Source organism: Coloeus monedula, assembly GCF_965178545.1.
Source record: "Coloeus monedula genome assembly, chromosome: 4".
NCBI lineage: Eukaryota > Metazoa > Chordata > Aves > Passeriformes > Corvidae > Coloeus > Coloeus monedula.
Window position 1 is genome coordinate 16,528,271 of NC_138784.1, and position 21,901 is coordinate 16,550,171.

The following is a 21,901-nucleotide window of genomic DNA, read 5'->3' on the forward strand; positions in this document are numbered from 1 at the left end:
TCTGACTGCTGCCCTACCCTGGAGTTTTCCATCATTAGAAATCGTCCAGCCAGCAGGAAGGAAACAGTTTGGTTCAATATACTAAAGCTAAAATAGTTCCAAAGCCTGGCAGGCATTAAACCACTTGCTCAAGTTTAAACAAAAAGAAAATTTATACAGGTATATAATTTTAACTAATACTGACAACATCATTTATTTATTCGACTTAACTTTGGTGAGAACATGTTAGAAGATAGTTAAAATATTCTCTTTCAACTATTTCCATCTAGAAAACATAGCACCTGAGAACAGCAAGTCCTTAGAGTCATCTTCAGCACCTGTAGAGTACTTCTTAGCTTATCTTCTGCTTTTTAGAAATCCTTAACTACCTCCATTCCCAATATTCTAAAGGTTGATAACTTGTGTTAAATTAAAAAAAAAAAAAATTAAAAGACTAAAAACTTGCTTTTGTGGAATATTAATTAGCAAACGAAAAAAAAAGTTTAAAAATTCACCCATACAAGCCACAAAACAAGTCAAGTCATTATAAAGTAAAAGTAGGGCTGTAAAAAATACTCCCAAATTATAATTTTCAAGCTCCAGATGAAGTAAAGTTATGAAAGCTACCTGACTTTTTTGCAGTAGCACTATACTCTGATGTTTCTTTGCTTGGAAACAGGGTAATGTAGTTGTAACTGGTTCTGACCCTGCAGCAATAAAGAACACCTGACATCAGAACCACTTCCACAAATTTCTAAAGGCATTCGTAATCTAGCCTAAATAAAAATAACTCTGCACAAATATTCTGGAAAATAAAACTGACTTTGTTTTTAAACCACAAGAGAAAATTATTCCAGTATAGAATATGGAGGAAGGAAAAACGGTTGTGGAAAATTAAATCCATTTCATGACTTGGACAGCTATGCAGGAATATTTTTACTCTTACCAATCAAAAAAAAAAAAAAAAACAAACCCCAACCAACCAACCAACAATATTGTTGTGACTAGCATATTAATGTTTACGTTTTGGCTGGACCCTGCAAAATGCCCTTTTTCCAGAATCAAGTAAAAGTATTCCCCTTTCCGCCTTCATCCCCGTCCCTCAAAAGTTAAATATTTAATTTTATATTACAGAAAATACAAATTTTAAATCAAAATTATTTACAGCAATTCAGAATTGGCATTTGCTATCAGCTCTGTGTGAAGCCTGACACAAATGATCATTCTGATACCAGTAAGCTACTTAAAGGCTTATATATATATGGCCCAGTTAAGACTTTTAATTTGCTGTCTCACCCAGCTTTGAAAGCAACACACGTTCTCCTGCTCTCATGACTCTTCAATAAAATGTGTTTAACGTACAATAACAACATTTTAATGCTTCTTCCATGCTACATTAAGTAAAATGCCAAATCTTAGGACTGCAATGAGTTATTTGAGAGCAACTGTTCTGAAGAAACATCTTAACTGATGCCCCCGTTCCTCCAAAAGATATATTGGGTCTTCCTCCTTTCTACCAACTCTTAAATAACTTGTACAAATACAAATTTCAGGGAGTCTTTTTACAGAAGAAAATCATCACAGATGGATCATCAGGAGGAAAATATGCACTCAGATTTGGAGGAAAGAGGTGCTGCTTAAAACAAGTTAGAGCCTGGACTGACATAAGAAAATTCTTCTGTCTTTACAGTCCCTTCTAGTCCATTAAATAAATAAATCTGATATTAAAAAGGACAGGTCAAAAAATAATCAAGCTGGCAGAAAATATGCAACTTGCAAGTCAACAGAAGCCCAGCCAATAGCTTACAAAAAGCAGGAAAAAAAATAAGATTCCTTATGCCTTAATTTAAAAAATAATTAATAAAGCATCTCACCCCTATTTAAGACTATAACCTGAATATCAAATTTATGAGTCCAGACTGATCACAATGAATGTGGCTCTCCACTGCACCAAACACACATTATCAAAACAATTTAAAACTTTCACATTATTAAATCTAAATTAATAACCCCCCACAGAAAAAAGTCTTCCAAATAAATAGTTTCTTAAATGAATTTTAAAGTTGTGAAAAATCTATCAGAAATAAATTATTGATAAACCACCTTCATCATCTTCCCCTCATTAATTTAGGTCAGAAACTACCAGCAACAAATGATATTCAAGCCCTGATGAGAGACTATTTCTCACAGTCCGTGTCTCTCTGAAGATTTCCCCATTCCCATATGGTTATTGCTGAGCAGGTGTGGCACAGTGAAAATGCAGCATTGGGTTGGTTTTTTTGTGTGGTTTTTTTTTCTTTGTTTTTTTTTTTTTTCTCTTTTTTCTTTCTTTCTTTTGTTCATCAGGCAGTGTTTTCTATGGTACATGCAAGTCTGCTTCAAGCAGAGGAATAACAGTAGCTCCAGGCTCTGTTGCCCTCAATACTGGTCTGTGTAGGAAAGACAGCAGTAGTAGAAGTAGCAGCTACATTAAACAAAGAAGCGTGCATGGCCATTCCGGTTCAGCTTCAGGATCTTCCCAAGGCGCTGTTTAGCAGTTGCCATTCCTTTCTTTGGACGTTTGCCTGAAAAACCCAAGCAAGGACTTCAGTCAGGAATTTCAGAATGAATTTTAATCATTGCAGAACAACAGTGAAACCCAGCTTTCAAGCTGAAGCAGGCAAAATTTTCACCGGAATCAGTTTGAAAAGCAAATAGGGAATCAGAATAGTTTAAAAAAAAAAAAAAAAAACAGGAACTGTTTTCCCTAAACTCGGACTAGAATTATCATAAATTAAATGAGTATATTATTTACAAATATTTCCAGTCTATGAAGGGCAGTGGGTGTAATAGGTGAGAACCTAAACAGAGCTTCCTGAATTTTACTCAAGTTATTCCCTTGAGTAAATTATAGAATATAAACTAGAAACTAAGAACTAGATAGTATGCTCATGAGACTGTTTCTGAAGTGTTAAAACTTTTAAACCTTCATCTCAATAAGCAAATCTGATTTGGGCCAGTTAGATCTCTCTTAATTCCACCTCCCCATATTCTATGCCAAAATTTGAGTGTCCACAGCATGCTCACTTCGTATTTTTCCTCAAGGCCTAATCCTGTCCTTTACTCAGTTTCTGCATTTAGTCTTTTCCTTTCCTCCCCACACCACTTGGGCAAGGGGATGGAGATAAACATTACCTTTTGTTGCCTGGTTGCTGATAGGGGGTGGATTTGATGCTGGCCTCTTTGTTGGGTGCAGTGGTACAGACAGGGATGTTTCACCATAGGGCCTGTCAGGGCTAAGGCTGCCATCACTCAGCTGACATTCTCCTTGCATTAGGCTGGAGTCTCGCGTATATTTGCCATGCTGAAAACTCAAGCTGCTGTTGTGGACTATGCTTCTGTTTTCCTGAATCTTAAGATTGGCTTCTGATGCACCCTCCTTCTTGATAGATTTGTGAGTTTTATTTGCATCCTAGTATGGAAATGAGAAGAAAAAAGGTACAAGTTAGTGGCTTCTGGCTATGGGTTCACCCCAATTTCTTCGATTATACTACTGTGTCTTTGACACAGGTGTTTTGGTTCCACCAGTATCTGACCATTTTATGAGTCCATCATTTCTTTCAGTACAGATACCTCTTAAAGATAGCATACAACATAGTCTCTGCAAGCTTTTCCATATGCACCTAAGGGCAATTCTACAGTTTAAGTACACATACTAATGTACTCAATTTCTCCATGTTTTGTTTGCAGCTTCCAGTCACCAAAACAAATGCAATTGTTCTTGATTAAACCAGCCACTATAACAAGCCATATCATAACCACTGCCTACTTTAATAAGTAATTTGTTTTCAATATTCAGCTGATGAGACAACAAATGCTAAATTGGGAATTACAAACTGGAAAGGAGTACCATGTAGTCAGATATTCCTAGGAAGCAAACACTACAAAGCACGCAGTTAAAAAACACTGCTATTTAAAGGTTGTAATTTTGCAACTTCAGTTGTTCTATTGAATTAATTATTCTAATACAGACAAGTTCAGAAATACTAGAAAAGTTCAGCGTGTAAGACACACACAATTTTTCATTCCTTGCTGGATTCCGTCTGGACATCAGAAGACAAAAATATTCCTACCTAGCTGTTGAAAGCTATCAGTTTGGCAGTACCAATTTCCTAAGCAAGTATCTTTACTATACATACTATCAACATGTTCCACTTGTTCTGATGTTCTGGCTGGGAGTAACAATGAATAAACAACAAACTGCTTCCCCAGTTAGAATGAATATAAATCCACACTTTTTTAATGCAGTATTTTTTATTTTTCAAGATACTGCCCTGAACACCTAAATATTAGGCACCACGAGAGAAGAGAATTTGAAAGGCAAAAATTCAAAACAACAACAGTGAAAAAATGCATGACAAAAATAATCCAGTTACTAGAACCAGAAGTATCTGTCACACACACAGTGTATAAAGACCTGTCCACCATGCCTTTTGTACTTAAAATTTCATGATCTTTTCTCCTATAAAAATGTGTTCAGTACGTTTTAAGTATTGCTTTACCTGAGGGGTAATCCTCGAAGCTTCGTTCAGGTGTCTAGTCCATGCTGAAGTTCCCAAGTCTCCTTCCTCCTCCTTCACAGACCTAGCTAAAGAGAAGTACAACAAGCTTAAATTTTAATACTTTCAATCTTGCCACAACTTTCTCATTCTTGTAAGGATGCCACAAAACTTTTAGATGGAAATATTTAGAAGGGGTGTTCTGATGACAAGCTAAGTTTGCCCCAGTTTTCAAAAGTAATATTTACTTTTTTATAGAAAAAAAATCCACAGCAAAGCAAAACCAAAGAGCACATCTTTTTAAATGTCAGTCTGATTTATTTAAAAGCTACTAATCTAACAACTACAAATCTAAAAATGTAGCTGCGAGTGATTATTCTGAGCACTGTGTCCAAGAGCAGGGAGCAGCAGTGTCATTAGTTCAGATACCTACCACATTCTATGGTTTTGTGGCTCTGAGATGTCTTGATGTCTTTATGCCGACTCCTGGGGTAGCTTCTGTGTTCCTGAAGAGAGGTTCTTTTATTTGTGCAGTCTGTGCTTTGAGTATGACCTGGTAAACATGTAGTATAGTGCAATCCTGCCATAGAAAGCATGCCCTGAATAGCTTCTTCTTCTGTACTTGTCGAGGTAGGACATTCCCTAGGAAAACCAAAGTAGTAGTAAACAGCTCAAAACAGAACCTATGAAGGACTGATTTTTACATTGCTATAAAGTAAAACCATAAATACATGCTAAAAGGTCTAACAGTATAAAAAATGCCCACCATATGCTTACTTTTTACTGGGAGTTTCATTTCTGGATGGCTTCTGGGTATTTTGACAAAGGTCTCTTGTGACCTTAGATTCCTCTTTGAAATTTGATGTTACTTCCTGCTTCTCTTCTTCACCTGAGCTTTCTGACTCCTCTGTGGAGGAATCCTTCTGCTGAAACAAGAGGAAACAGAATGGTCACCAGACCTCCTAAGTGGAGGCTCTATCTTAATTTATGCTAAGTGAAGAATTCAAAAGCTTTGAGGTCCAACTTTTTCTATATTTATATAAATATAAATATTCTTATAGTATCCAGAATGCAGTTAATCTGAATATAGTGGTTGAGATGCTATACATCCCAATTTTGTAATGCTGATAAGTACATGTTCCACAATATAGAAAGCATCTCCAAAATCCATTTCTTACAAACCACCACACATTACACCATACACAAATCACTGCATTCTCTTTAATGAGAGCATTAATTATTCTTATCTTCAATATCCAAGTACAGGGAAAAACCACAGAAGTACGGTTCCAAGCAGCAGACAGAATTGATGCCTATTATATACAACAGGACACATTCTGCCCCAGAAAACTGCTTCTGGTTCCTGCTCTCACAAAATGTAACTTTCAACAGCACCATCTCTGATGAATGACAGATGCTCTCAGGTAAATCCAGAACACAGCAGGAACAGAGACACAACAGCTGTTGCCTCTCTTACAGAGGCACAGCCTCATTTCATGAATGAAAGAGCTTTTCAGCTCCTGCTGAGATTACAGCTTGTATGGGCAGGAGCTTCTCAAAGGTGGAGCAACCATATGTGACTCAATATGCCTTTACACGAAGCAAGGGCTACAGTACATATGTTCCATCTTGGTAATTCAGACTAATCTATTTTCAACAAGTACAGAGAACATCACAATTTTTTTTTCAAGCTAAGGAATATATGTGACACTCAGCAGAAGTGTTGAAAACAGAAGAGCAGAACATGGAGCAGTCCTAATCCTTAAAGACTGACATCACTATCCTCATCATCAAAACAGAACTGGAATGAATGAAGTGCATTTTATCACCAAGAGAAATTTTTATACAATAGTTTCACTCACATGAGCAGCTTCCTAATCTTTGACCCTTAGAAAGTTACACAAATGGGCAATTAAATTATAAGTATAATTCAATGTTAGTAAAAAAGGTATTCTTTTGTTAAGATCATCTTCAGTATAATATAAAAACGTTAAAAGGACTTACAGGTGCTACCAAGAGAATTAGTTTTGGATATGTCATTACAAAAGACAAATTTAAACATGCAGAAAAGTTATTCCATTAGATACTATTAGAAATTAAAAAGCAGGAGAATATGGAAAGAACTAAGGAGAGTAAGTATAGCATAAATATAAAACATTCTCCTGTGAAGATGAAATATATCACCTCTGAGTAACTACTGATTCTGTCTTAGAAAAGGAAGCCTTGTGAGCCAAAATTGCTAGCAATATAGTTTAGGAAACCAGAAGGTTCCTATCACTTATTCCAACATCTAGATTAGGTAATGATGAAAGACATCAAGTATAAAAAAAAAAAAAAAAAAAAAAACAATCTCAACCACCATGGAAAGAGGAGGAACTTAAAGACTTCTTGTAAAGTCTTATAATAGGCTGACAACTGAAATAAAGATCAAGGCACTAGCCTTCCAGAAGCACAAAAGAAAAATGTGAGGTAATCACTTCACCTTACTGCTAACCAATAAAAATTTAAATTACTAAGTACAAATCCAATTTGCAATGAAAATTAATGAAATGAAAAAATACTTATTTATAGATACATACACATTTCTAAATTCTAGAAGTTGCATTAAAACATATTTGTAAATATCTATACATACGTGTGCATTCATATTTTGTTTAGTTCTGAAGAAATCACCACAATTTAGACCCTCAAATTCCCAAATGAGAACTCCCATCTATTTCCAATAGTCTAAAATACCTGAATAGGATTTAGCCACTTCAGGTTGTTTATAAAACTGAATATCTGTAAGATTGTTTCCTATTAACCATGCTCTAAAATGAAACTGTGTGGGAGATAATCATAATTCGAATGATAAAATTTAGACTTGTTATTAAAGAAATAAATAAAGCAACTAGGATCTGACTTTTCTCAGACTTTGCTTGTTCCAGAGCAGGGCTCATCCTCTGCCAACCCCACCCCAATGACAATGAAATCATAAAACTTGGCTCAGGTCAGCATATCTTACCATCTTTTTTCTCAACACTAGAATAAATTAAGAATGAAGCAGAACATTGTTCGAGATATTAATCGGAACAAGAATACTTTGTCATTGCTGCTTTAACACAAACTTTGACCAGATAAATGTGAAGGACGTGAGCAAAATTACATTTAATTGCATCATTAATTTCTGTGACTTTTTTCTAGATGTACCTGTGTAGTGCAATCAGGCTCAGATTCTTCTGAATCAGAAATATCAGAGTACTCTGAGGATCCGTTCCTGAGTTCTGATTTCACACTTTCAAAGAACACTGCAGAAAGAAGAATTAAAATATAAGACACAAGATTTACTACGTTAATATTTAACAATTATTTTTGAAGCAAAAACCAAGAAACACATATTTAGTTTTTAACAGTCTGTAAACAAAGGCAAATGCACACACTGATCTGGTTCACAAGTTTGCTTAGAACTACAGTGAGTTGTCTAATAGACTCCTCAAGCAACTGAGCAGATAAAGACAGGAAGAGAAATCAGATGCACCGGGAGCTTGTGTTTCTTCTCTCCCACAGAGCACCTACTCCAGAGGTGGCACCTTGGGCAGTTCTGCTTTTGTGTACAGGCTGGAGTCAGAGCAGATCTCAACAGCTTGTACCCTTAAAAGACAGCATTTGTCCCAAAGAACCACAAGCAGGAAACACATTTCTAAGTGTTTGGATTCCAAGGCTCAAGGCCAGTGAGCTGTATGTATACCTGTGTCAAGGCTGCTGGCAAGAATCTGGATTAAGTATAAATTCATTAAAGATGACAATCTGCAGCCTAGGTAGCACAAGTTTTTTGGAGAAAAGCAAGGTAGAATAAAAAAATTATGACTGTGTGTCAAGGAAATAGGGGATAAAGAAAGAAACATGACTTCTAAAGGCTTAATAGTTTCATACAAAACGATGCTGAACGTAAAGCTACACAGATCAGAAATTAACTCTGGAATGAAGACAAGTAAAATTGAAATGTTGGTTTGTTTTCAGCATAGTTTTATATGAAACCACATAAACAGAACACAATTCTTCCTAACCATAATTATGCAAGAATAAAGGATGTACCTGTAACCATATATACAGTGCAATTCTAGTAGAGGTTTGCTCCTATTGAAGACTGTGGCAAACATCACAATTAGGCACCAAATATATTTCAAGGGATATTATTGATTTCCAAACACTACACTGTGGTAATTATTTTTAGAGTCAGAAGAAAGCTAAGAATGAGACTTATTATCAGAAAGTGAGTTGAACAGCTGGGACCAGAAGCTAGAGAAGACTATAACTAAAGACAGTATTAGAAAGAACCACAAGGAATATCCAAGCACATTAAATGAGCAACACCACTGTATAGGAAATTAAGCTAGATAAAGTATTGCTCAACATACAACAATAAAATTAGTATTTTTAACTACTGCAGCTCAAACCAACCTGAGGGATTTCTGATGATAACTCATGCCTTTGGCTCGTTTCAAAAAGGCAAACAAGATTTTAGGATAAGCAATAGCATGAACAATACAGAAAATATAATTTTAGAGATCAAAAGAATTTTCCTTTAGACTACTGTCTTTTCCAAGAAAATCTATGGCTCTGTATGCCTTCAGAGACCAGGAGGAATACTCCTGAAATTGGGTGAGTGAAAGTAGTCATTATCTGTGAGATCAGGCTAAGACACTGTGAATTTAGAAAAAATCTCAAATCACCTTCTCTTCATCCACACAAAGCACCTTGCTCTATTAAGGACAGTACTTGATCTTTGTCTCTCTGATACCTCTGGGTCACCATTTAAAACCATCATCTTGGCATGACACACAAAGCTAGATAGAGCTTGATCTGTTTAAAGGCATCTGTCTGTGGACATTCCTCTTGGCCTCAATCCCAGAAAGAACAATGGAAGTCAGCAGCTGTTATAGGAACAGGTAGTTCCTTTTCTGGAATTCTCTGCAGACAATACCTTACCCCTCTCCCTAGAGTCTCAGTTAAGGTAAAATAATCACATATAGGTAATAGGGAAGTTTGAAGATGCTCAATACTCAATTAAAAATATCAGCAATAGTCCTGAGCACTCAATTTTTGGAAGAACAATCTCAACATTCACTTCCAGTTCTAAGTACATTTAATACATTTGGATACTCACTGCTATATTCATTCTGTATCAAATAAGAGCAACAATTTTGAAGAAAATTTACTATTTCTCTGTATGATTTAATCTTTGATTAAAGTGCAAAATTTAGTTTGATTTACTTAGTTTAATTTTGGAAGTGGAAAAACACTACAGTAAGCCTTCACTCAACAAACTGTTTGCCCTGTTGTTTCAAGAATACCCAAGAAAGACCTCATTCATGTGCAGGTTTTTTAATACTGTCCTCTGTGACATCTGGAAGCACAGTCAACAGGGATTATAGTTTGCTTTATAAATGAAAATAATTAAATATTTTATTCAGGCTGACAGCAGAGTCAAATGTTATGGACTGTTGTCCAGGAAACTCAGGGAATTGTAAGTCTCTAGAGGAGTCTTATTTTAAGTGTTGACTTCAGTTTCCTAGTACATACCTCCTGAGCCCTTGTAAGCTCTACTGTGAAAGCATGTGACCTACAATTAAGCAGAGAGCTGAACAGCTGTGTCAAGGACTAATTCTATCTGCACACAGATAGTGATGTTAAAAGTAGGCATTGGCAACAGGCATTCAATATTGATACTTTACTAATACACTGCTGAACACTTGGCAGGAGAGCTTGAGACCACAGAAAGACCAAAAAAAGATTAGTTCCTAGTGAAGGATGGTTTAAAGCACTGGAAAGTGGGATTAAAGTGCTTTACAGATTACCTAAATTCTTTCCTAACCTTGCAGGTTACAAAGGTTGGAAGTATAAGATTTTATTAATGCTAAACTATGTCTTATCACTTGTATGGAATAAAGCAATTCATTAGTAAAACATACAAAATTGTATAAGCAAGTATGAAATTGTCAAATGGAACAGGAAAAGTGAAATACAAGATAGCTTTAAAATTATCTACAAATATGATCTTTCATTCTCTACAGTGAAATGATGTGATGAGCTTTTCACAATAAGGTATATTTTGGTTTTAAAAACAAAATCAAATCAGCATTCTTACATTATGAAGCAGACGTAGAGTAACAAATACTCATTCAGAACGCCAATTAAACCTCTGCTGTGAAAAATGCTGTCCATAGCATTCAAGACAGCACTAACATAAAAAGATTGAGTTTTACTTTTCATCTCTATTCTGTTAGCTTCTTCAGTGGACAAATAATATTTGAGAAATGTTCTGTGTAACTTCTAATACTACTCCTCTAATTTATTTCTTTATCCTCTTCATATGCTGTAATACTTCAGTCAGACTAACTAACAGTAGTTAAACCCTCACTGAGGCCATCAAAATGTTCAACTGATAAGACTTGGAGACAATCTTACTGTTCAGTGGTTTCTGGGCATCTGCATTCCCTTCTCCTTCACATCCTGAGGGCTGGTCTTCTATCTTAACAGCTGTCTTTTTCGACCTTGTCCTGTCATCTTCATCTTCACTATCTGCTGTGTAAAGACTTCGATCTGTAAATGGACGTCTCTCGTCTCTTCTCACAAGAAAAAAAAGTCATGTTACTCTTAAAAACCTTAAGCAACTGTTTTCCTTTTATTATTTACAACACACTCTCAAGATATAACAGTAATGTTGTCTTACGCTCATCTCTTCATTCTGAATTGTAGGTATTCCCATTTACTTCCTATGTAACTGTCATTTCCATAAGGATACAAGTTTAACACCAGAGTACTTTTAATGAGAAGCACTCTAATAGACAGATACATAACTTTTTCTACTTTGAAGCATTCCCTTCAGTACAGACCCCACTGAGCCAACTGAATAAAATGCTGTAACAAAGGAACATGCAAAGAATCCCCCTTCCTCTTCACTCCCTAACTGTGGCTCCACTAGGGGACAGCAGACACAGACATTCCTTCTGTATTCCTAACCTGACTCTTACTGGTAAGAACTCAGAGCTCTACAACTAGAAATATTAACAATTAGCATACTCCAGACCATAATGACAAGGAAAAACTATCCACAATCAATCCTTTATACCTAATTATTCTTCCATTTGACAGCAGAAGGCGAAGATCATTGTCTTTTGTTCTCCATTCAGGTACTGTAGAAGAGGGCTGAAACGGCTTGTTAAACCTCCCATTCAGTTTTGAGCTTGTGATATCCTAAAGAAGTAAAACCAATTTTGCTAATTATTCATTCCAATGAATTCAATTGTTTTTCTGCACTCCATAAAGATCAAATTCATTACTAGGATGGTTACCACCTGGATAAGCAACTGAAAAAAGCGCAGACAAAACATGTTGGGATGTAAAGAACTTCAGAAGACGACTGCACCTTCTCCTTCCTTGAACCATCTATACTCCCCTGAAGCATCTAAAACAAATACAACTTTCCTATAATACTCCTGTATCCAACAGATACAGGCCAGCTGAAAGATGGGCTTGGAACTGCTACAGCAACTCCTGGATTGGGTATGTGCTCTCTGAAATTAGTATCTCAGAACTGATTTAGAGGACAGCAAAACATCAGTAATGAAAAGTAACCAGCCATAAGCAGAACTTTTTTAGCTGAAAGCAATTTACATTTGAGATAGACTCTGAAGCAATCAGCAATACAATTACGTCCCAAACTAGGACCATGTAAAATAATTTTTCTTTTTTACAAATCCATACTGATAATGATCCTTTTATTTCTACATTGAAGGACAATGACTGATACTCCTAAACATATGTTCAGGAGCAATGAACTGCATGGGTTAACTATTTGTGGTAAATTTTAAATTCAGCTTCATGTCTTTAGGGGCTAAATGAATGTCTCTTGTTCCATGCGTTATGAACACCAACATAAGGACCCAAATAATTGTATCTCCACTATGAAAGTCCATCCTGTCCCAACTAAATATGTCATAATTTCTTATTCTCAGAAAGCTACTTATTTCCATTCTCTTAGCCCTTCAGCTTCTGCTGCTGTTCTTTGAAATAACATCATCAAACCTCAAAAAAAAGTATTTTTCAAGATACTACATTTCACTCATTTGCCTCATGATACTTTTGCAATACAACCACAAAGTCCTCAGCCCCAATACAGAGACCAAAGGTAGCCTGAGGCTTACTGGTAGGTAGGTACAGTAATAAAGGAAATAGGAACATGACCAAAAAACCAAGGCTAATCAATTATAGTAACTGAACTATAAGAAACAGCTATGTAAAAACACAGAGAAGCAAGCTGGCTCAGAGCCTCACCAAGTCAAGGATTTCCAAGTTCCCTTTCCTTCACAGAACTGATTAAAAGTACCACTTGACAACAACATCAGACCTAATTCAAAAACTGTACTTGAAGTGGGTAGTGGATTCAGGGCACCCTCGGAAACAAAATGTTGAAGGAACCTCCACAAAAAAATTATCAAGGAAAAGAGATATTCCTACCAGGAAAAATCAAAAGAAACCAGAACCAAACCTATCCATATCTCATATGACAAAGAGTTCTACTCTGTATTCCTATGCATCTTAAAACCATTTTCTTTTCAACATAGATTAGAAATCTACTCTGGTTTTGTTTTTCCTTGCACATGACTTCATACTTGCCTCTTCCCATGGTGACATCTCCAGCCTTTTCAGTACCTCCCTAGTGTGGAGTTCCAGGATGTCCAGATTAGAAGGAGTTTTGGTAGCATGGTCTCGCAGCTTCCTCACCCTTCGTCTGGAGTGGTGAGGGGAAGCTGTCTCATGTGAAGATCGTGAAGTTGGAGACACCCCAAGAATTCCCTGAGTTTTAACTAATTTGCTGTTTTCCTCCTGTAATTAAAAGCACTTTTCAGAATAGTCTCAGAGGAATAAATCCACATGCTTAAGTGCTGCTTCTTATTAATCTAATTAAATGTAAATTATGTAAGGAAAATTGTTAGACCTTTTAGAGGAATACTACATATTTCATTTGGATTTGATGTCCAAAGTTTAGTTCTACTGCACACCTCTTTCCCATTTGAGGCTTTTGTGCTACTCCACAACAGTAGTGCCAACAAAACACAAGGTTTTATTCAGGAAGGCAGCATAGGATAGACATGTGTTGTACACAACAGATCACATCCCCTCAGATCAGTTCTCTTCACATAGAAATATGAGAATTTTTCAAGAATCAATAATCACTGAGGAATAAAGGAGCAGAACACTGGTATGGGAGAGAATTAAAAAAACCAAAACAAAAGGGAAACCCTCCCCCACTGACTATGTAACAAACAGCCACAAAACATAAAAGTGAGCAGAAGAGATGACAACTGGACCAGAATTAACAAACAAGTGAATAGGAATATGGAATATGCACAGAATTTCAGATTAAAATCTCTAACAACACATTAACAGTAATTATTTTAAGTAGTTATAAGTAGCTACATTTTAGAAATACTAACCTACAACTGATTTCACCATTAAAATCTAAAAATTAACAAAAAGTACATAAAGCGTTCACTATCCATTTTCTTTATCTGAAATACCCATAGCTTAGTATTCCCAACAGTTTTCCTCTTGATGTTCTATTATTAAATGAATGTTAAATAAATTAAAAGGTGAATATGGTCAAACAGAAGCATAACTACTATGGAGTTCCCTGATTCAAAGATTTATTTCCTGCAGGCTTACGTAGGGTTGCCTCCATTCTTACCTCTACAGAACGAATCACTTTAGAGAGCTCTTTGATGAGATGCCCAGGCCTAATGTTGTCTGGAATTTCAAAGGCATGTTCTGTTACAAGCTGTATGCAAAGGGGGAAGAAAAGATACTTAGCTGTTCTGGTTTTTTTCCCAGATAAAAGCAGAAATAGTATGAAATAAAACTACAAGGGAAAAAAATAAAAGTAAAAGAAAAACCAGATTCATTTCTGTAATAATGACTGCAAACTGCCAGGACTGATACACACACACAGTAGCTTCCAGTCCAAGCTTTAGTAGTCAGCAGATATCCCTCAATGTCTCCAAGAATCCAAAGAAGAGATAAGACAAAGCCATACTGACAACCACTTAATTTTTTTTTACCCTCAGTACAGTAATCACCTATTTTCCCTTTACCATGGTCAGTATAGAACAATACTTCTGACATTCATTAGAGTCACAACTTTAAAAACATCTTAAGACTAAGGCAATTTCACCCCAACAAAAATTAAATCGCAAGAGCAAATCAAGAATAATCATGAGTAACCAAGATGCAGATTTTGAGACATCTTCCTGACATCTAATTCCTACAAATTACCTTTTTAGCTTATTTATAATGTAGTAGGTTGGAAAATGCAACTCAGAAAAAATACCCATTTTTTATAAAAAAACGCAGAAAGCTGTAAGAGTTTATGTTCTCTTTAATCCTCTGAAACGATCAGAGACAGATTTCATATATATACACACACACAACAAAAATCCAAACATTCTACAGTTAGATGTAGCAAAAAATATTTTGTATGTAGCTTAAAGGTCCCTCAAAACACTTTTACTTAGGATTAAACAGATAAAACATCACTTAACACACAAGCTAGAATGACTGACATGAATTCCTGTAATCAACTATTTAAATGGAAAAACATCCCAAACACTTTCAGCTAGCCACATTTCAAAAATGAGATTCAGCAGCAAAATGATTGCTAGAAGCAATTCAATACTGTATGTGCATTTCATTGAACCTGGCTTCCTCTCAGTCATTAAAACAAATGCTTTCTCTCCCTCCCAGAAAAAACCAACATCAACATACAATCATGATATAATCATTCATTTCAGTGCCTCTAATTCTACAGGGAAGATTAAATCAGCTGCTATTACTTACCATGGTTCGTTCTCTGAATGTATCACCTCTACACATTCACCCTGGAGAAAACAGCACCTCTGACACTAAACCGTATAATTTTTCCATCAAGTTGTTGGTCATTTTAGGACCATTCAGTCCTTCCTACTTCCCTCTTTCAAAAGAAGATGAGTTTGAAATTCTCTAGAAAGTGGCACGAAACAATCCTCTAAGATAATTCACCTATGTTGGAAAGACATACTCCATGACACAAATGTGAAACCTCAGGAGTAGGGCTCTCATTTGGGGAACACACAGTTGTCATTCCTTTTTCAGAAACTGTCTGAAATCCTCAGCATGAGCAGACCAAACAGCAATGTACAAAGCTCCTCCTGTCCTCACCTGCCTACAGCTACAAAGCTATCACCCACAAGGTCTGCTGCATAGACAAGACTGGCTCGTGTACAAAGCAGTAGCCAGAAAAGATGGATGCAGGGTATGAAACGTGACAGCTGGTGGACAGCAGACAACACTGTGGCTAAATCACTGATGCTCTGCACTTTCCTCCCTGTCTTGGGGTGAAACCCACAACGGGTGTGTCTGCTCATCCAGTGGTTTGGGAATACTCACAGGCCTCATTAACAAGCATTCGGAATGCAGCAAGTGCAATTGATTTCTCTTCCACAGAAAGGCAGAAAACATATCACATTCCACATGAAGTATTAATCAAAATACTTAGTGGGCTACTAGACAGTATACAAATGCTACAATACTATACTACAGCAATCTAGAAAAAAGGAATTTGAATCCAATTTCAAATCACAATAAGAATTTATATAGGCTATGTTTGATCTCAGTTCAGTAGCCTGATCACTTAGCTTCCTTATTATCCATGCCACAGATGCGGAGATAGCTTGGATTCACACATGGTTTAACAGCTTAGGCCCAGCATCCTGTAAACACTACTACATTACACATTAGCAAGCTTTCATTCTGAACAGCAGAGACCAAGAGACACTGGAGAACCAACTCAGAGGGTCACCAGAGCTTCACCTGGGATCAGTAATGCTACACAGGCTGGACCCCAGCACATTCCACACATAAAAACCATTTCTGCATTTGCACCTCATGTTTACTTCCACAAAGCTCATACTGTTGGATGCAGCACTGTGCAATTGTCATAAGTGTTGTATAGTAAATTCTCTTACAAGTAGAACTTGTGGGCAGAAAGAGCAGAGAGATCTCAAAGAGCCAGTTCAAATCATCACAGGCAGCAACAAACCAGAATTAATACCCTCAGTAAGAACCAAACTGCCTGTCAGTGAACAGCACTTCCCAGGAGCACCAGTTACAAGAGGGCTTATTAGCACAGACACAGGAAAAAACACATGGAGTTAGACCACACCCAGTTCTGTGCCAAAACAAACAAGCTTTCTTGAAGAGAAGAGCACCAGCAAAGCCAGCACTGATGGCATACTTATGATTTCACAAGAGTCAATCAATGTTGAGCAAGGACAGTATTCAATTGAAGTTAATATTCCTCAATCTGAATCTAAACCTACTCTTCAGCAGGTGTAGCTGAAATGTGCTTTCCAAACCACTGACATGAATGGAAGAAGCTAAACATCATGGCATTCCATCCCTCCACTGCCTCAGCCTAGGATTAATTGACTACATAAACACATTTCTTAGAAAAAGCCCCACCTTATCACCTTATCCTCTGGCATTCTTATCCCATCCTGAGGTAAAAAGCAAGATTCTACTTCAATCAGCTACAATACTTGAGCTTATTAAATGGTCTAACAGACATTATTAGCATCATGGAATATAAAATTGTCATTATGATTCTTCCCCAAATCAGCAGTATATACTTTCAATAGACTTTTTCAGTACTCATTAACAGATAAAAATAAACTTTAAAAGGGCATAGACCTTCACTTAGTTCTAAATCAAAACAGAGCTCACCAAAATAGCAAACAACACTTATACTTACTTCTTTTTTCATCCATAACTTTAAAGCAGTAAGTAAAGCCTTCACTCCTTGCACTAAATAGCTTGGAGGCTGGAAACCATCTTCCCTCAGTTCTAAAAAGAATACAGAAACCAATTTAGAAACACACTAACAGCGAAGACCTTCAGTATACCCTTTTACCCTTCTTCTTCTACCCTTCAGTCAATAAAGCTGCCATTGTGCAACAGCACAGTAAAGGAAAAATTGTGCAAGCAAATGAAACTTGACATCCTGCATTTACATGCATACTGTAACAACAAGAATGACAACAAAAAAAACAAATCCAACCCTAAAGTGCTTCTACATAAAACCTTTTCTTAACTTATTCTTGTGTGAATTAGGGTTAGTTTACAACATACTTAAAGGTCAATTAGGGAAAAAGAACCCAGATCTAAAATACAGAACGAAAAATAACATTTGAAGAAAAAAGACAAGTCTTACTTCATTGAGAAATATTTTAGTCAAAGGGGACCAGCAGGATGTGGGATGTATCTCTAAATTAGAATTCGCATTGCTTATCTCCATACATATGCAGATGGCTCACACTAGCATACTTCCACTTCCCAAACATTTTTTGTCACCCTTCCAATTATCACAGTTCCCCCTCATATGGTTTACATCATTTTTCCTCCCAAAATCAAACGGGACAGGGGGTGGAAACCACTCTGCCACAGAAGCTTCTCTTCTTAGTGAAGGAAGATGGTGTTCCCAAGCAATTGCAATTCCTTTTCACTCTCTCTTTTGCTTCATGGGGGTAAAAAGAGTAGAGAAAAGACAAATCCTCCATAAGCAGACAAAAGGAGATTAAAACCTTTCCTCATGTTCCTGACAAATATTTCCACTTGTCAGTAGCAAATGGATCAACACTAGAACCATTTGGCTCATTTTATTCCCTTAAAAGAATACACTAATAAAACACCATTCTCATGGGTAATGTATTAGGAAGCTGGCAGAAAAAGGAAGGTTCTGTGAGTAAACAGCTGTTCTTCTCTCAAAGGCCTCCTACTTGTTAAAGGGTATGAGAGGTACTGGCAGCAGAAACCTTCCTGCCCATTAGCTGACTCAGTTGATAAAATTTTAAGAATACAGTGCAGTACCACAGGCTGAATTTTTTAGATGCAATAGAAACAACTGCATGAACTGAAAGTAATTCAAATTAATGAGTACAGGATGCATTAACAACAGCACAAATTGCCCATTTTGAAACCCCAAGAATTAAGAAAAATAATTTAGGTGAATGCAATAATACTTATCATGAAACACTTTCTGCCAACAAAAAGTCAAAATCAAAATGTTTGTGACCCTGCTGCCATTTTATAAAAAGAACCAGGAAGACATGCTGTGTTGATTTTCCTTACTGACCTGAATTTCATATAAAGTACTGCTAACAGTTGGACATCACCATTACCCTAATACAACCAAACCAGCATCATCCTTTATTCATAAAACAATGGATTCTGACTAGCAAACACCTAATTCATGTGAGTCTTGATGCCAAAATCCAATATAACCTTCACCCTAGCCACAGAAACATTAATTTTTATTTTTTATAATGAGTTGATAGGTCAGAGCATTGTTCAGCAACAAAACATCTGCTAAATCAAAGATGAAACATAACATGAGAATAAGCTTCACAGCCCTCCCCTAAAACACAAGCCACCAGAGGCTCCCAGCCTATGGACTCAAGGAGTCATGTAATAAAAAGGGGAGGGGGAAGAGTGGGACAAACAGACACAGCATATAGTTAGCTAGATCTTACAGAAACATACATGTTCCACTGCTTTTCCAGCAGGAACACAGCTCCTATGTCTTCTGATGAGTTTGTAAACACTAAATATGCATGAATGAGACAAATCAACGCAAGCTTTCAAGATAAAAATACTCTTCTTGGAAGGAAAAATTTTCTGCAAGTTTGTTCTATTTGGCAAGATTTCTGAGTTTCTCTAGGCTCACTCCAAGACTTTAAATGCTCACTTAGGAAACAAGTGGTGTTCAAGGCTTTAATTTGCTGAAAGGAGAGAAGAGATGATTTGTAGAAGTGCAAGAAAACTTCTGTGTTCAGCTGTGAAGCCACCAAGAAGAAATCCATAGATGTAAGTTAGTGGGATCATTTCACAGAACCATTTGCTCAAAGGAAAGGCTATTAAAGGACATTAAAAGATCTTAACTGATATGAAAGAAGCCTGAGAAAAAAAAACTAATGCCATGGTCCATTATCACTTAGGAGAAAAAGAGTTATAAAAGCAGATACATGTGCATCTCTTAAAACAAAACAAGCATTACCTTTCAATGTTTCCAGTAAGTTTTTGGCCACAAACCAACAGATGGCTTCAAAGAAAGGAAATTTGAAAAGATCTGGGGTTTTTAGTCTCTTCTCCATTTCATAACACCTGAATAAACGCAAATATTACAAAACATGAATGTTGTAATTATCAGATTCATTATTCAACTATGTAATCATTTAAATTGACACAATGTCCAAAATAAAATGAAATAAAATAACCATGGCCATGATAAATAAAAGAAGTCAAGTACCACATAGTTAAACCCCAACAAGACCACAGACAAGATTGAACTCTGGTCTCATTCAGGCTCTGACCTTATCAAGTTTGACTGCGGCACTTCTAAGAATAAAGTTGGACTTCATAAAACTAGGATACAAACCCAATGTGTGATCTTTTAACAGATGGAATTTTATCAGGATTCCACTGTAATAAATAAAAACAATATGTTTAGAAGACAGCTCTACATCTTGGACAAAAACTAAATACAGCTGCCCTTAGAGCAATGCTGACTTGAGGATGCTCATTTCAACTCAGTGTCGCACACCTGGGCTTGCTTAGTTTTGTTTTACTCACTTAGACTAATCTCCAAAGTAGAGTTTTTTCTCTTTTTTTTTTTTTTCCCTCCTTTTAGTCAACTTAAATTCTTGCATAGCCTTCATTTTGCTTTTGAAACAAACTTTGCAGAAGTAAAATAAGAGAATGTGCTTGATACATTCTAACTGAAAATGCCACTATTGTCTGTTAAAGAGCCTGTACCAATTTGATCCTGGTTAAGCGCATGAAGAAAAATCTCTATGAAAAGAGTATCCTACTTACTGGGGCAAAAGTACAGGAAGAGCTGAGACTAACCTGAGCTGCATGCCAATGTTGAGGTTGTGCAAAAAGTTTCCTCCAAAAGCCATACAATCCTGAGATGTGAGCACAGCGTGAATCCAGCCTGAAATGACAGATTGTGAAACTTAATACATACGTATGAATTATTCTAAGACTGTTTTTAAATACACATATAAGTAAAAATGCTGTTCCTGAAAGGAAAGAAAGCAAATGAATTTGTATTCTGTGCTAGGAACAAGTAATATAAATTTTAACAACATGTAAACTACAGTGTTTCAGAAATCTGGTGGAACTGTAATTTTCTGAACAAGTGAAGCTTAAAACATTTACCACTGGGAGGGGAGGTAAGGATGCAAAGCCAACTGTTCAAGTAAAAATTCCTGAAGTTTTCACTCCAATCCACAAATATAAACAACTCAGGAGGAGAAAAATAATAATGAACAAAAGATCAAGTCATAAAAATAAAACAAAATTATATGTCTTTCAATATTTACATGTTGCTTACAGTAACTGGGCTGTATGCACAACAAAGTCATTTAGCAATACTGAAGTTTCTCAAACAGAAATGCAGAAGTGGTCCCACAAATTTTCTAAATACAGTCATTCTAAGTCAACTGAAATTATGATCAGTTTAAAACCCAGTCTAGACACTCTACAAAATTTGTCACATAATTGAAATATTGTCCTTATGAAATCCACTATTCAACTTGGTAAAGCATGGCCAACATCATGCTATCGATCTAGCTAATTACTACTGGATAATTTCAACTAAGTACACAAAAGAACACATTACACGAGCTTCCTGATTAAAAGAACTTATCTGTGAAATTTATACTGCGGAGTTCTAATGTAAATAAATTACTAGTTGACTTTCTCCTGTCAAGATCTTTTTTCTGATTTTGCATGCCTACAGATGATCTTTGACAGAAGATGACTTGGACAGACATTTGCAGACTATTTCATGGCTTCACTGAGTGTAGGCAAGATGTACAAACACAGGAAGCTTCCCAATTAGAGAAAAGATCAGACCAAATCACAAACAACTATGTATTACAAACTAGCATACAATCCTAATTCAGCTAATAATGAACAGTTTTATGGTATACCTGCATCAACTAAAGGCTTTGATTTTTTTACATTCCTTCTTGCTATTATTATGCTGCACTTTTGATCAAGGTCTACATAACAAGGAATGAAAATTTGGTGTAGACCACACAGCATATCTTGAATAATACTTAAATAACTCTAAAGAGCCTCCCAGTAGATGCTATTCACCTACATGCAAGATTAATTTTAGATCAGAAAACTACTCTGAACATATTTCAAAGATTATAAAATAATTATGACACCCTCTAGCATCGGTGCAAGCAGAAACAGCAAGTGGTTTTCACCAAAGATCAGAGTTGGATTTTTTCAAAGTC

General features: G+C 36.2%; 1 protein-coding gene across 2 annotated transcripts in view; it reads right to left on the minus strand.

Annotated features, from left to right (window-relative positions):
- Positions 1-902: 902 nt before the first annotated feature.
- Positions 903-21,901, minus strand: part of KDM7A (lysine demethylase 7A) — a 59,705-nt gene continuing 38,706 nt past the window's right edge. The window contains exons 8-20 of one of the 2 annotated variants that reach the window (XM_082280179.1): positions 20,496-20,583; positions 19,645-19,751; positions 17,344-17,435; positions 14,248-14,337; positions 13,176-13,385; positions 11,629-11,753; positions 10,965-11,122; positions 7,707-7,804; positions 5,295-5,440; positions 4,951-5,159; positions 4,521-4,606; positions 3,154-3,430; positions 903-2,543 (exon numbers count right to left, since the gene is read on the minus strand). In XM_082280179.1, the coding sequence (XP_082136305.1) occupies positions 2,449-2,543; positions 3,154-3,430; positions 4,521-4,606; positions 4,951-5,159; positions 5,295-5,440; positions 7,707-7,804; positions 10,965-11,122; positions 11,629-11,753; positions 13,176-13,385; positions 14,248-14,337; positions 17,344-17,435; positions 19,645-19,751; positions 20,496-20,583 (1,781 nt within the window). In that variant the 3' untranslated portion in view covers positions 903-2,448. Of the gene's footprint in view, positions 2,544-3,153; positions 3,431-4,520; positions 4,607-4,950; positions 5,160-5,294; positions 5,444-7,706; positions 7,805-10,964; positions 11,123-11,628; positions 11,754-13,175; positions 13,386-14,247; positions 14,338-17,343; positions 17,436-19,644; positions 19,752-20,495; positions 20,584-21,901 lie in introns of both variants that reach the window. The other variant, XM_082280178.1, reaches the window with a different exon arrangement.